The 16741-nt window shown below is 37.6% G+C and overlaps 1 protein-coding gene across 2 annotated transcripts in view; it reads right to left on the reverse strand.

Moving 5' to 3' along the window:
* The window catches only part of UNC13C (unc-13 homolog C), a 633353-nt gene that overhangs the window by 186330 nt on the left and 430282 nt on the right, over nucleotides 1–16741 (reverse strand). For both annotated transcript variants that reach the window (XM_064267528.1, XM_064267529.1), the window contains one exon: nucleotides 10937–11022. In XM_064267528.1, coding sequence (XP_064123598.1) covers nucleotides 10937–11022 — 86 coding nt within the window. The remainder of the gene's footprint in view (nucleotides 1–10936; nucleotides 11023–16741) is intronic.

Below are 16741 nucleotides of genomic sequence, written 5' to 3' on the forward strand. Positions count from 1 at the left end.
AAATCCACCAGCTGCTCCTTGGAAATCCTATGGGGCAGTTCTGCTCTGTCCTATAGGGTTGCTGAGTTGGAATCAACTTGATGGCAACAGGTTTGGTTTGGTTTTTTGTACCAGGTTTGTGGAATTGGAAACTGAGGCTTATGAGTTTAATAACCTGTCCCAAATCATAGGTAATAAGTAAACAGAAAGGGAAAGAGACTGAATTCAAACCTAGGTCTAAATTATTCCAAAATCCGTATTTGAACCTGCCTGGGTAAAGACTTTAGAAGTTTTTAGATGAAATTCTTGAGAAAAGTCTGGAAAACCAACTCTATTTCACTATAAAATATTTCATCTGAGTTTTTTTTTCTCCCTACACTCTCACTTAAACAGAGAGTACATTTATTTTAATTTGCAAGATGATGTATTCTGATTTCATTCGATAAGTTTATCTCCATAGTGATTAAATCTATCACTGTTGATCAAACCTGTAAGGTGATTAATGTCAAATGTGAAAACAAAGTAACTCGGCTCATATAAAACCAAACCTGCTGCCATCGAGTCAATTCCAACTCATAGCAACCATATAGGGCAGAGTAGAACTGCCCCCATAGGGTTTCCAAGGAGCAGCTGGTGGATTCGAACTGTTGACTTTCACTGTGCCACCAGGGCTCCAGTTAGGTTGAGTAAAATTGGGGGAAAACAGTTGTTTTATTTTTTTAATTACATAATTTCTTTTGAGCAGCTGATGAGTTCACGAAATAAAGCAAAAAGCTGCATCAAATAAAGCTGCAAGGCCATAAATTCTAACCAGCTCTCCTCTGTCAACCTGACTTCATCAGAGGTTGCTCACCCGTCAGGCTCAGATGCTTTTAATCACAAGACAAACCATGTAGCTCAAATTATATAATAACAACACAGAGCCTTCTAGGTCAGCAGCCTGAAGCACTACTCCACAGTCAATTTTAACGACATTCTATAAGGCAAATAAGGAGGCTAAGACATTACCATCGATGTGCAAAAGAGCCTGCCAGAGGAATGTTTTTAAGGATATGCCCTCTACTCTGTGAGATATTCTTAGTCCTTAGTTTCCTCTAATAATTATTATTCATGCTACGTTAGGGAAAAAAAAAAAAAAAGGTAGGTTTCTTAAATCCACTTATTAGATAAAAATGGTGAAAGTGAAGCATGGAGGGGTAGTGAACAGAATGACTTGTATTTGTCAACTTTCTCCAATGCATTTAAACCTTAGATAATCCCTAAAGGAGACTATTTTGAGACTTTGATAATTTTTCTTCCCTAACATAAAAACGGAGCTCTGGGGGCGCAGTGGTTAACTGTTCGACTGCTAACCGAATCCATCAGCCGCTCCTTGGAAACCCTATGGGGCAGTTCTGCTCTGTCCTATAGGGTCACTATGAGTTGCAATCGATGAGGGCAATGAGTTTGGTTTGGTTTAACATAATAATAAAATTCCCCTCACATTAGCATAATGATTTAGGGTTTACACTGTACACTTAAGGTTTATTTCCTCCTCATACCAACCTGGGAACTATTACTGTCATTTTAGAGATTAGAAAAGCAACGTTTGGAGAGGTTATAAATTAACTGCCCAAGGTTACATAGCTAGTAAGTGATAAAGCCTTCTAGTTTTGTTCCCCACACTTTCAAACCTTCCTGCCTCCCAACTTGCAAGACCACAAATGTTTAGCTTAGAAGTGGTAAGTATTCTGGCCTTGTCTCCATAATTCTTTGTATAGGCTTGTCCCGTTTGAAATTCGACTAAAGTAAATGAACACACACTACTGAATATCTAAGGCTCAGTGGATACAAAGGTGACAAACAAAATGCTTGCACTCAAAAGCTTTCTCATCTTGTGGAAGAAGAAGATACATAAACCATACACCGCAGGTTACTCCCTCACTTCCTTTGTCACGCCCTTCTAAAAACGCAAGTGAAAATGCAAATGTAAAAGCCCTTGAATAGCACACTTCAGATAAGTGAAATGTGTGGTATACAAATTATATCTCAGGAAGCTGCTACTAAAAAAAAAAGTCATACAAACAAATTCTTAAGGAGGAGATTCTTGCTTCAAAAAGTTAAGATGATAAAATCATTAATTCCTCCTTGATCTTGGCCCTGCTTTTTTTTTTTTTTTTTAGTAATTTTTACTGTGCTTTAAGTGAAAGTTTACAAATCGAATCAGTCTGTCACATGTAAGCTTATATATACCTTACTCCATACTCCCACTTACTCTCCCCCTATTGAGTCAGCCTGATCCTTCCTTCCGTGACAATTTTGCCAGTTTCTAACCCTCTCTACCCTCCTCTCTCTCCTCCAGACAGGAGATGCCAACACAGTCTCAAGTGTCCACCTGATACAAGTAGCTCACTCTTCATCAGCATCTCTCTCCAACACATTGTCCAGTCCCTTCCATGTCTGATTAGCTGTCTTCGGGAATGGTTCTTGTCCTGGGCCAACAGACGGTTTGGGGACCATGACTGCCGGGATTCCTCTAGTCTCAGTCAGACCATTAAGTCTGGTCTTTTTATGAGAATCTGGGGTCTGCAACCCACTGTTCTCCTGCACCCTCAGGGGTTCTCTGTTGTGCTCCCTGTCAGGGCAGTCATCGGTTGTGGCCGGGCACCATCTAGTTCTTCTGGTCTCAGGATGATGTAAGTTTCAGGTTCATGTGGCCCTTTCTGTCTTTTGGGCTCGTAGTTATCATGTGACCTTGGTGTTCTTCATTCTCCTTTGATCCAGGTGGGTTGAGACCAATTGATGCATCTTAGATGGCTGCTGTTAGCATTTAAGACCCCAGATGCCACATTTCAAAGTGGGATACAGAATGTTTTCATAACAGAATTATTTTGCCAATTGACTTAGAAGTCCCCTTAAGCCATAGTCCCCAAACCCCTGCCCTTGCTCTGCTGACCTTCGAAGCATTCAGTTTATCCCAGAAACTTCTTTGTTTTTGGTCCAGTCCAGTTGAGCTGGAATTCCATATATTGAGTATTGTCCTTCCCTTCACCTAAAGTAGTTCTTATCTACTAACTAATCAGTAAATAACCCTCTCCCACCCTCCCTCCCTCCCCCCCTCGTAACCACAAAAGTATGTGTTCTTCTCAGTTTATACTATTTCTCAAGATCTTATAATAGTACTCTTATACAATATTTGTCCTTTTGCCTCTGACTAATTTCACTCAGCATAATGCCTTCCAGGTTCCTCCATGTTATGAAATGTTTCACAGATTCGTCACTGTTCTTTATCGATGCGTAGTATTCCATTGTGTGAATATACCACAATTTATTTAACCATTCATCCATTGATGGACACCTTGGTTGCTTCCAGCTTTTTGCTATTGTAAGCAGAGCTGCAATAAACATGGGTGTGCATATATTTGTTCGTGTAAAGACTCTTATTTCTCTAGGGTATATTCCGAAGAGTGGAATTTCTGGGTTGTATGGTAGTTCTAACTTTTTAAGAAAACGCCAGGTAGATTTCCAAAGTGGTTGTACCATTTTATATTCCCACCAGCAGTGCATGAGTTCCAATCTCTCCGCAGCCTCTCCAACATTTATTATTTTGTGGTTTTTGGATTAATGCCAGCCTTGTTGGCATGAGATGGAATCTCATGGTAGTTTTAATTTGCATTTCTCTAATGGCTAATGATCGAGAGCATTTTCTCATATATCTGTTAGCTGCCTGAATATCTTCTTTAGTGAAGTGCGTGTTCATATCCTTTGCCCACTTTTTGATTGGGTTGTTTGTCTTTTTGTGATTCAGTTTTAACAAAATCATATAGATTTTAGAGATCAGGCGCTGGTCGGAGATGTCATAGCTGAAAATTCTTTCCCAATCTGTAGGTGGTCTTTTTACTCTTTTGGTGAAGTCTTTAGATGAGCATAGGTGTTTGATTTTTAGGAGCTCCCAGGTATCGGGTTTCTCTTCGTCATTTTTGGTAATGTTTTGTATTCTGTTTATGCCTAGTATTAGGGCTCCTAAGGTTGTCCCTATTTTTTCTCCCATGATCTTTATCGTTTTAGTCTTTATGTTTAGGTCTTTGATCCATTTGGAGTTAGTTTTTGTGCATGGTGTGAGGTATGGGTCCTGTTTCATTTTTTTGCAAATGGATATCCAGTTATGCCAGCACAATTTGTTAAAAAGACTATCTTTTCCCCAATTAACTGACACTGGGCCTTTGTCAAGTATCAGCTGCTCGTATGTGGATGGATTTATATCTGGGTTCTCAATTCTGTTCCATTGGTCTCTGTGCCTGTTGGTGTACCAGTACCAGGCTGTTTTGACTACTGTGGCTGTATAATAGGTTCTGAAATCAGGTAGAGTGAGGCCTCCCACTTTCTTCTTCTTTTTCAGTAATGCTTTGCTTATCTGAGGCTTCTCTCCCTTCCACATGAAGTTGGTGATTTGTTTCTCCATCACATTAAAAAATGTCATTGGAATTTGGATCAGAAGTGCATTGTATGTGTAGATGGCTTTTGGTAGAATAGACATTTTTACTATGTTAAGTCTTCCTATCCATGAGCAAGGTATGTTTTTCCACTTATGTAGGTCCTTTTTAGTTTCTTGTACTAGTACTTTGTAGTTTTCTTTGTATAGGTCTTTTACATCTTTGGTAAGGTTTATTCCTAAGTATTTTATCTTCTTGGGGACTACCGTGAATGGTATTGATTTGGTGATTTTCTCTTCGATGTTCTTTTTGTTGATGTAGAGGAATCCAAATGATTTTTGTATGTTTATCTTATAACCTGAGACTCTGCCGAACTCTTCTATTAGTTTCAGTAGTTTTCTGGAGGATTCCTCAGGGTTTTCTGTGTATAAGATCATGTCATCTGCAAATAGAGATAATTTTACTTCCTCCTTGCCAATCAGCATGCCCTTTATTTCTTTGTCTAGCCTAATTGCTCTGGCTAGGACCTCTAACACAATGTTGAATAAGAGCGGTGATAAAGGGCATCCTTGTCTGGTTCCCGTTCTCAAGGGAAATGCTTTCAGGCTCTCTCCATTTAGAATGATGTCGTATAGATGCCCTTTATTATGTTGAGGAAATTTCCTTCAATTCCTATTTTGCTGAGAGTTTTTATTATAAATGGGTGCTGGACTTTGTCAAATGCCTTTACTGCACCATTTGATAAGATCATGTGGTTTTTGTCTTTTGTTTTATTTATATGGTGGATTACATTAATGGTTTTTCTAATATTAAACCAGCCTTGCATTAAAAAAAAAGGATTTATACCAGGTATAAAAAAAAAAAATTTTTTTTTTATACCTGGCATAAATCCCACTTGGTCGTGGTGGATTATTTTTTTGATATGTTGTTGAATTCTATTGGCTAGAATTTTGTTGAGGATTTTTGCATCTATGTTCATGAGGGATATACGTCTGCAATTTTCTTTTTTTTGTGGTGTCTTTTTTTTTTTTTTTTTTTACCTGGTTTTGGTATCAGGGAGATGGTAGCTTCATAGAATGAGTTAGGTAGTATTCTGTCATTTTCTATGCTTTGAAATACCTTTAGTAGTAGTGATGTTAACTCTTTTCTGAAAGTTTGGTAGAACTCTGCAGTAAAGCCGTCCGGATCAGGGCTTTTTTTTTGTTGGGAGTTTTTTGATTACCGTTTCAATCTCTTTTTTTGTTATATTATTTAGTTGTTCTACTTAGTTGTTCTACTTCTGATTGTGTTAGTTTAGGTAGGTAGTGTTTTTCCAGGAATTCATCCATTTCTTCTAGGTTTGCAAATTTGTGACAGTACAATTTTTCGTAATAATCTGATATGATTCTTTTAATTTCAGTTGGGTCTGTTGTGACTTGGCCCATCTTGTTTCTTATTCGGGTTACTTGTTTCCTTTCCTGTATTCCTTTAGTCAGTCTGGCCAATGGTTTATCAATTTTGTTAATTTTTTCAAAGAACCAGCTTTTGGCTTTGTTAATTTTTTCAATTGTTTTTCTGTTCTCTAATTCATTTAGTTCAGCTCTAATTTTTATTATTTGTTTTCTTCTGGTGCCTGATGGATTCTTTTGTTACTCACTTTCTATTTATTCAAGTTGTAGTGACAGTTCTCTGATTTCGGCTCTTTCTTCTTTATGTATGTGTGCATTTATTGATATAAATTCACCTCTGAGCACTGCTTTTGCTGTGTCCCAGAGGTTTTGCTAAGAAGTGTTTTCATTCTCATTGCATTCTATGAATTTCTTTATTCCCTCCTTAATGTCTTCTATAACCCAGTCTTTTTTCAGCAGGGTATTGTTCAGTTTCCAAGTATTTGATTTCTTTTCCCTAATTGTTCTGTTATTGATTTCCCCTTTTATGGCCTTGTAGTCTGAGAAGATGCTTTGTAATGTTTCAATGTTTTGGATTCTACAAAGCTTTGTTTTATGACCTAATATGTGATCTATTCTAGAGAATGTTCCATGTGCGCTAGAAAAAAAAGTATACTTTGCAGCTGTTGGGTGGAGTGTTCTGTATAAGTCTATGAGGTCAAGTTCTTTGATTGTAGCAATTAGGTCTCCCATGTCTCTATTGATCTTCTTACTGGAAGTCCTGTCCTTCTCCAAATGTGGGGTGTTGAAGTCTCCTACTATAATTGTGGAGGGGTCTATCTCACTTTAGAGTTCTGTTAAAGTTTGTTTTATGTATCTTGCAGCCCTGTCATTGGGTGCATAAATATTTAATATGGTTATATCTTCCTGGTCTATTGTCCCTTTAATCGTTATGTAGTGTCCTTCTTTATCCTCCTGTGGTGGATTTAAATTTAAAGTCTATTTTGTCAGAAATTAATATCGCTACTCCTGCTCTTTTTTGCTTGTTGTTTGCTTGATATATATTTTTCCATCCTTTGAGTTCTAGTTTGTTTGTGTCTCTAAGTCTAAGGTGTGTCTCTTGTAGGCAGCATATAGACGGATCGTGTTTCTTTATCCAGTCTGAGACTCTCTGTCTCTTTATTGGTGCATTTAGTCCAGTTACATTTAGCATAATTATAGATAAGTATGTGCTTAGTGCTGTCATTTTGATGCCTTTTTGTGTGTGTTGTTGACAATTTCATTTTTCCACTTACTTTTTTGTGCTGAGACGTTTTTCTTTGTAAAGTGTGTGTTCCTCATTTTCGTAGTAGTTGACTTGATGTTTGCTGAGTCGTTATGTTTTTCTTGGTTTTTATTTTGAGGTATGGAGTTGTTATACCTCTTTGTGGTTACCTTAATATTTACCCGTATTTTTCTAAGTAAAAACCTAACTTGTATTGTCCTATATCGCCTTGTTTCCCTCTCCATATGGCAGTTCTATGCCTCCTGTATTTAGTCCCTCTTTTTGATTATTGTGATCTTTTACCTATTGACTTCAATGATTCCCTCTTTTGAGCGTTTTTTCTTTTTAAAATTAATCTTAATTTGTTTTTGTGATTTCCCTATTTGAGTTGATATCAGGATGTTCTGTTCTGTGACCTTGTGTTGTGCTGGCATCTGATATTATTGTGATATTATTGGTTTTCTGACCAATTTCTTTTAGTATTTCTTGTAGCTTTGGTTTAGTTTTTGCAAATTCTCTAAGCTTGTGTTTATCTGTAAATGTCTTAATTTCACCTTCATATTTGAGAGAGAGTTTTGCTGGATATATGATCCTTGGCCAGCAGTTTTTCTCCTTCAGTGCTCTATATATGTCATCCCATTGCCTTCTTGACTGCATGGTTTCTGCTGAGTAAATCTGAACTTATTCTTATCAATTCTGCTTTGTAGGAGACCTTTCTTTTATCCCTGGCTGCTTTTAAAATTTTCTCTTTATCTTTGGTTTTGGCAAGTTTGATGATAATATGTCTTGGTGATTTTCTTTTTGGATCAATCTTATGTGGGGTTCGATGAGCATTTTGGATAGATATCCTTTCGTCTTTCATGATGTCAGGGAAGTTTTCTGCCAACAGATCTTCAACTATTCTCTTTGTATTTTCTGTTATCCCTCCCTGTTCTGGAACTCCAATCACACACAAGTTATTCTTCTTGATAGAGTTCCACATGATTCTTAGGGTTTCTTCATTTTTTTAAATTCTTTTATCTGAAGTTTTTTCAGCTATATTGGTGTCAGTTCCCTTGTTCTCCATATCCCCCACTCTGCATTCCAATTGCTCGAGTCTGCTCCTCTGACTTCCTATTGAGTTGTCTAATTCTGTAATTTTACTATTAATCTTTTGGATTTCTGAATGCTGTCTCTCTATGGATTCTTGTAGCTTATTAATTGTTCCACTATGTTCTTGAATAATTCTTTTGATTTCTTTAACTGCTTTATCAGTGTGTTCCTTGGTTTTTTCTGTAGATTGCCTTATTTCATTTCTGAGGTCATCCCTGGTGTCTTGAAGCATTCTGTAAATTAGTTTTTTATATTCTGCATCTGGCAATTCCAGGATTGTATCTTCATTTGGGAAAGATTTTGATTCTTTAGTTTGGGGATTTGTAGAAGCAATCATGGTCTGCTTCTTTATGTGGTTTGATATCGACTGCTGTCTCTGAGCCATCTCTAAGATATTGTAGTGATTTATTCTATATTTGTTCACTGAGTCTTATTTTGTTTTTTTTTTTTTTCTTTCAATATACATAGATGGGCTACTAGATTGCCCTGTCTTGTTTGTTTTAGCCCTTGAATCACTTATGTCCTATTACCAGCTGGTTTGGGCTGTTACCAGATATATAATCCTAAGAGTCCATTTACTATTCTTGAGTAGAATCTGATTTTGTGTCACCAAGTGTGTGGTGCAGACTGTCACCTATTCACCTAGAGAAGTAGTGGTGATAGTTGTGTGCACCAGATTCTAGTAGCAGCAGGGGTTCACACTCCAGGGGGAGCAGGATGCTGACAGCCTTCCCCCAAGTGCCAGTGAGGTAGGTGTGTCTCTATTCCTAAAGCACTTTGGTGGGTGGGCTCTGCAGCTGTACCTTAGGCACCCAATGCAAGTACCTCTACAGATTGGTAGATGTCACCCTCCTTAGACCCTTACTGCAGGAGGCTAGGTGGTCTGGGGGGAGCTTCAGCCCTCAGTTCCCTGTTGTGGGTCAGTGAGGGCTCTGTTGAATATGCAGAGATATCAGACCTGGGAAACTTGTCTTTCCAGTAATCTGCTAAAACAATTACAGTCAGATCCCTATCAGAATTGCCTTTGCATTATAATAGCCACCTTGTTCCCTGTAGGGATGAAAGCCCAAGACTGTGGATCACATATGTTTGGCTGGAGCTGGTTCTGTATTTTTAGTCCAATTAGGCAAGGATTTTTGGTCCCTGGGTTTTTTGTAGCTGCTCCTCTCAGGCCAGGAGAATGGGTTAGGAAAAGACCAAAAAAGAAAGAAAAACTGCAGAGCACTTCACTCTCTGGCTCAGGAAATTCCAATGTTAATGAAGCCGCCTGGGAAGGAGAGGGGAAGGTTCAGATAAATAGGAGAGAGTAGCATCCCGGAATACAGACAAAGTTACTTATCTTGCTTGGGATGACTGTTTTACCTGAGATTCCAGAGGGGCACATCGACTGTGTGTGCTGCCTGGGTAGAGATTGCCCCCGAGGGTTAGGCCTCCGTCCTGTACTTGCGCTGTCTCAGAAGCCGTGGTTAGTTCTTCAGCTCCTAGTCCAAAGCCCAGTGCCAAGGTTTCCTGGCTGGGATGCTTCACTCCCAGCTCCAAAACCAGTCGCTGCTTCCCGGTGTCTTCTCCTCCTGTCAGCTGCGCTGCCTGCGTGCACTGGCTGGGCTTCCTCCGAGGTCACTTCTGTGGGCTAGGGCTGCGTCCTGTGTTTGTGCCGTCTCAGGATGCCATGCTCAGCTCCCCTGCGCCCAGTCCAAAGCCTGGCATCAAGGTTTCCTGACTGGGGCGCTGGCTCCAGGCTCCAAAAAACAGTCGCTGCTTCCCCACGGTTGTTCGTTCTCAGTCTCTGTCACTCAGGTCAACTCTTTAGATCTGTGTTTGATGGTCAGGGTTCATAGGCTGTCATGTATGTGATTGATCCACTTGTTTTTCCGAGTCTTTGTTGCAAGAGGGATCCGAGGTAGCTTCTATCTAGTCAGCCATCTTGGCCCCCTTGGCCCTCCTTTTTGATAACACGATCTCAGCATTTTGCAATGGCATTTTTATATTATACATATATTGTTAACCTATTATCAATAAGCATCTGATCAAAGTTACAAATGCTATACTTGTGGCTGCCTAATTTCATTGTTATTTAAATTTTATTAAATTTTTGAGGTTTAAGTTTCTTAACATAAATACTATACATAAATAGCTATATTTAGTGTCTAGGGGCTCAATATATACATTTTTGAATAAACAAAGAAAATTCTTTCTTTTAGCCTATAAGTTCCAAAAAAAATAAGTTCCTAGAGGATAGAAATGCTAGATTGGTTTATGGCTCTATCACCAACTCTATGCTGCCCCAAGGATGTTTATAGAGCTGTGAAGGTTAGAGCTGTGCCTCCTTTGTTTTACGTCTTACGATTTGGCCTTACTGAGAGTGGAATTTCTGGTGAAAAGCCTTGCCATTGTCTTTGAGCAAATTTTGGTCAGATTTCTAACATGCCTAGTCATGGATACCATTTCCAAGTGCACGTAGACAAATACCTGGATGAATACTATTCACCCGCCCCTCCACATGGTCTGCTTTGGTTACCTCACTGCCAGGCAATGTTCCTGTCTCAGCATTATCATCCAAGTGACATACTCATTATGATCCTGCAGCTGAGAACTCCTGATTGAAAATACGTGTACTTTTTAAAATGCATTTAAATACTTCTAGACCTTTGTCTTCCTACAATGTAGCAATAAGTTTTAGAACCAAGCCTCTCTGATCTCCATCCTAAAAATTATCACAATAATCAACATCTCAATGTGTTGATTTCTTACATTTAAAACTAAGAATGCAAAAATCACAACTGAAGTAAACCATTTATTCTAATAACAGATATTTTAATTACCTTCTAGTGCATATTTCATATCCTGAGCAAAAAGGGTCCACATAATTTCAGCACTTACTTTTCCCATGTTCAGTTCTTGAGGAAACCTAAAGCCAAACACATTTTATTAGTGCAGTAGAGAGAGGAATGTGCTTAAAATACCACCACCAAACAACATCATTTCACATATATATCACAGTTATTATATGTACATATATTATAGTTATAACCATAGTGTATGTTATATTAGGATAGTTATTATATAGTACATATTTCCAGTTATGAAATTTCATAGGTAGGAAAAAAGCTACACACCAGGGTATGGTGATAAAAAATTTTTAGTGGCAGGAAAACAGCTCCATTACATGATCGCCAAATTAATGGTGCCTGGGGCTCCAGATGGATATCTTTTGCTTATTTGTTTGTGTCTGAAGAACCCCTTCAGTTTTATGAAATACTCCATCTTCCTATATCTGCATCTCATCTGTGTAACAGATAACATGTAATACTAAAAACAAAAACAAAAAAAAACACCCACATCTCCCATTCATCCCTGAGCCACTTTCCTCAAAACAGCCTTGAGTGTATCCATTCTCTATTCCCTTAGGGTGAGTTAAGAAAAGCTCCTCAGTCACTCTGGTAAAATGTGCCCTGGTGGACCCATCCATTAGGATTCTAGAACTTCTAGGCAGGTCTGTGGCTTTAGACCAAACAAACTTAGGATAAAGACAAGATTCCTACTGCTGTGGAATATGTATTCTCTTTGCATTTTCTATCTCATGATAAATTTCCTAGTAATATAAGTCCAGTCAACATGATGTACTTTTCATTATGTTGTAAATATCCACCCTGTGCATCATGTAAGTCTTTTCTGCTCCAACAAATAAAATTATACACCTATATGTACACACAGCATGTAAATCTTTTCTGCTCTAACAAATGAATAAATATTATAAAAAACCAAACCCTTTGCTGTTGAGTCGATTCTGACTCAGAGCAACCCTGTAGGACAGAGTAGAACTGCCCCAGAGGGTTTCCAAGGAGTGGCTGGTGGATTTGAACTGCCAACCTATTGGTTTGCAGCCTGAGCTCTTAACCACTGTGGCTCCAAATAAACATTATACACACATATAAATACAGGAAATGTATACAAGAATAATTTATATAAATATATTTATGTAATTTAATTATATATTTATATATATATATGCACACCCAAACACACACACATATAAAAATTATTCTCAAACTCATTTATATTTTTAGGTCCAAATCAAAAAGAGTACTACCTTGTCTTAAAAACCCCTGAATGAAATAAAAAGTGGCCTAAATAAATATGATCTCAAATAAGAAAAGACCACTAATACCAACAGAGACTATGCTAGCCCAGCTTTCCACCAAAAGCAGGATAGGTTTCATCAGGATCTCTTGTTGATTTCTATCCATCAATTTGTCTAATAGTGTCCAATTATATTTTAAAAATTTAGTTCTATTTAAATCTAGAGCTGTACATTTTTAAATAATACTCAGAACTCAATCTTATGACCAAAAAATTTAGTAAAACTTATACTTGATCAAAATTAAAATCTGTTCCTTGAAATACGCTGCTGAAAAAATGAAAAGAAGCCACAGATTGGGAAAAAAAATATTCGCAAAATACATATCAGATAAAAGATTAGTATTCGGAACATATAAATTACTCTCAAACTCAGTAATAAGAAAAAAAATAGCCCAATTCAAAATGGGCAAATAATTTGAAGGCTATTTTAATGAACAAGATGAGTAGATGATGAAAACATGAAAATATGCTGACCATTGTTAGTCATTAAGGAATTGCAAATCAAAACTACAATGTGACACTATTACATGTTTGTTAAAAGAGCTAAAAACAAACAAAAACTGACAAATCAAGGGCTGACAAAGAGGCAGAGCAATGGGAAGTCTCATACCTTGTTAATGAGCATGCAAAATGTTAGTTACGTTCAAAAAGAGTTTGGCAATTTCTTACGGAATTAAATATCTTATTGTTAATTAGTTGCTGTCGAGACCATTTCAACTCACGGCAACCACACGTGTGCAGAGTAGAACTGCTTTATAAGATTTTCAAGTCTGTGGCCTTTCAGAAGCAGATCACCAGGCCTGTCTTCCAAGGTGCCTCTGGGTGGATTCCAACCACCAACCTTTCGGCTAGTAGTCAAGTGCTTAACATTTTGTACCATTCAAGGACTCCAAGTTAAATATACATTTACTCTATCACCCATATTCTCATTACTATGTATTTACCCAAGAGAAAATGAAAAGCTGTATACAAGTGTTTACAGTGACTTAATTCATAATTGCCCCAACTAGTTTTTTTTTAGAAACAATCAATGTCTTTAAGTTGACAAATGGATAAACAAACTATTATAGATCCATACAATGAAAAGCTACTAGCGGTGAAAAGGAATAAACTACTGGTAAATGCAACAATGTGAATGAGTATCAGATAAATTACGCTAAATGAAAGCAATCAGACTCAAAGGTTGTATACTGAATGGTTCCATTTATACTACATTACTGAAAAGATGAAAACTTAAGGAGAGAAAACATCTGTGGCTGCGAGGGGTTGGAGATGGGGAGAGAGGTTGACTATAGGGAGCATGAAGAAATGTTTGGTGTGATGGAAACATTCTGCATTAATTTTGGTGGCATTTCCTTGCCCATATGTTTTTTGTTGAGTGAACCCTGTTGAGCAGTGGTTAAGCACTTGGCTACTAACCAAAAAGTTGGCAGTTAGAGACCACCAGCCACTCCTCAGGAGAAAGATGTGGCAGTCAGCTTCCATAAAGAGTTAGACTTGGAAGCCTATGGGGAAGTTCTACTCTCCCCTACAGGGTTACAGAGTTGGAATCAACTTGACAGCAGTGGGTTTTTGGCTTATATGTTTTGTTTTCTGTTTCACAATTTTTGCTTGTGGAATCACCACGAGCTGGAATGGACTCCGGGGCAACTAACAACAACGACACCTTTTACTTTCTTTGGGTTTAATTTTTTCTTCTTTTCTTTCTGTCTTCTTATGAAGGTGTTATGGATTGAATTGTGTTCCCCCAAAATACGTGTTGTAAATTCTAACTCCTATAGGATCGCCGTGAGTTGGAATTGACGGGAATGGTTTTTTTTTTTTTTTTTTTTTAAATACCTGTGGATGTAATTCCACTTAGAAATAGGGTTTTCTTTGTTATGTTACTGAGGCCACATCAGTGTAGGGTGTGTCTAAAACCGACCACTTTTGAGATATAAAAAGAGAAGATTGGGCTCAGAAGCAAGGAGCCAAGCATAAATGGGGGAAAGATAGATGCCAGGTGGTGATCTCTAAGGAGTACTGAGAATGCTAGACAAACTGAGAGAAGGATTTTCTTCCAGAGTGGACAGAGAGAGTCTTCCCCTAGAGCCAGCACCCTGAACTTGAACTTCTAGCCTTCCATACTGTGAGAAAATAAATTTGTTTCTCAAAGCCACTCTCTTGTGGCATTTCTGTTACAGCACCACTAGATAACTAAGACTTATATTTAAGTATTTGATTTTTGGTTGTTCTTCCTTTCTAACGCTTATAATATTTAAGGTACAAACTCCTTTTAGGAATTTCTTTTACCTGTATCCTAAAAAATTGGTATGCATTTTCATTATTAATGCAATCAAATTATTTCTCACTTTTAACCATAATTTTGTAACTTTCAATTATTTGGGGATTTCTTAAGTATCTTTTTTGTTACTGAGTTTTGCCTTAATTAGACTAAAGCCAAGGAACATATTCTGAATGATTTCAGTCTTTTGAAATTTGTTGAAACTTTTACATCCTAATGTGTAGTTCGAGGGCACTGGGTTCTGGGCTAGCATGCAGTTAATTTTGATAAATATTTTATTCACTTTCTATCTTCTTATCTGCTTAAGCACTATTTGGTCATTTTCTTCTGGACTGTCTTCATGCCTCCTAGTTCTCTCTTCAGTTGCGTGTAATCTATTGTTAAATTCATAAAACAAGTCACTCCATTTGTAGTAATTTTTATTCTAGAATTTTCTTCTGATCGTTATAACAGTTTCCAGTTCATGGCTGAGTTTTCCATTTTGTTAATTTCTTAGCTTTATTAATAGTAGTTACTATAAAGTCTGAGTCTATAAATTACATTATATTAATTTATTATAATGCCTGATTGCTTTTTGATTGAATGCAAGACATTTTGTGTGTAAAAATTGTATATATAGTTTGAATCTCTGGGTGATATCAGTAGTCCTCCGAAAAGGATTGATTTTACTTCTGGTGTGTCTTAGGGTTGGCAGTTAGGGATTCTGCTCATTTTGTTCACATTTATGTCTAGAATGTAGCCCATCAGTGGCCCCAGTTGTATATCTGGGATGTTTACCAGAACCCCACCATTACAGGCCTTGAGTTCCAGGTAGTCCCCTGTTCCTGTATGCAGCTGCTCAGTTTCTCAGCTGCTGCTTTCTGTCTAGCTTCTCAGGCTCTCAGTCTTTGCTTTCAAATGCAAAGTCTAATGTAAAAGAAGAAAAATATATATATATATATATATTTACTTAAAAACTGTGAAAAGTCCCATGAAGAAAACTACAGGGTAAAAAGATAAGAGATAGTTACATGAAACAGACTGGTTTTGGTATACATGAAGGATTTTGGAAAAATAGCATAACAACTCTTCATCGTTGGTTATCACTGGCTGAGACGGCAGTTTATCTGCAGTGGAGGATCATCACTCCTGTGGTCTCTACAGAAACGGGAAGCAGCAGCATGTAGCAGGAAACCTGGTGGATGCTGTAAGTGATGGTGGCTGCTATGACACCAGAGGGAACAGAAAAGGAGCAACAAGGGGAATAGAAAGAGAGAGAACAGAAAAGGAGAATAAAGAACGCTGACGGTAGCTGAGAGGATACTCAGAATCTAGGGATACTAGAGAGCAGGAGCAAAAAGAGCCGAAGATAGTCCACTAAGTGATTGTTTTTCTATTCCATTTTCTACTGTAAGGTTGATGAGCCTTCCAGAAACATAGGTGGCAATTAAAAGGAGCACATTATAACCGAAAGTGAAAATTAACTGAACACAATAAAGCTAGGAGTGTCTGATGCAGAAGAAATTACTGGCGCAGTTATTCGCAGGAGTAAGAAAGTAAGATCTAGGTATCCTTTGAAGGACTATAAAGATTAATTGGCAGAAGAGATTGCTGGGCACCCCAGTTAATGGCTGTAATTACCATAAGAAAAGACTTTGAAAGTAACTTCTAAAACATTTTTTCTTTATCTAGAAGCTTCAATCAGAGAACTTCAAAACACAGAATCTAAAAATAAGATGTTAGTCCCGGGGTTTTCTCAGTTGCATAATCACTGTTAAGTTTGATTTTCATTCCTGAAAAACTGTGGTTCAAGGAGTTTCATCACCAACAAGATGGCAAAACCTAAGTGAAACCAAATAATCATCTAAAATAAAAATGACCAACTGGTAAATATATTAAACACATGTAACAGACAGAGGAATACTATTATTATTATTATAAAAAGAACTGTTAGTAATCTATAGGAGAAAGATGATTACTAGAAAAGTTGGCTGAGATGAATGTTGTTGTGTGCCACTGAGTCGACTCTGACTCACAGTGACCTTACAGGACAGAACAGAACTGGCCACAGAGTTTCCTAGGCTGTAATCTTTATGGGAGCAGATCACCAGGTCTTTTCTCCTGAGAAGCTGCTGCTAGGTTTGAACCACTGAACTTTTGGTTAGCAACTGAGCAATTAACCATTGTACCATCAGTGTTCCTTATTAGATGAATAGACCAAAAA

Source organism: Loxodonta africana, chromosome 13 (assembly GCF_030014295.1).
Source record: "Loxodonta africana isolate mLoxAfr1 chromosome 13, mLoxAfr1.hap2, whole genome shotgun sequence".
Taxonomy (NCBI): domain Eukaryota; kingdom Metazoa; phylum Chordata; class Mammalia; order Proboscidea; family Elephantidae; genus Loxodonta; species Loxodonta africana.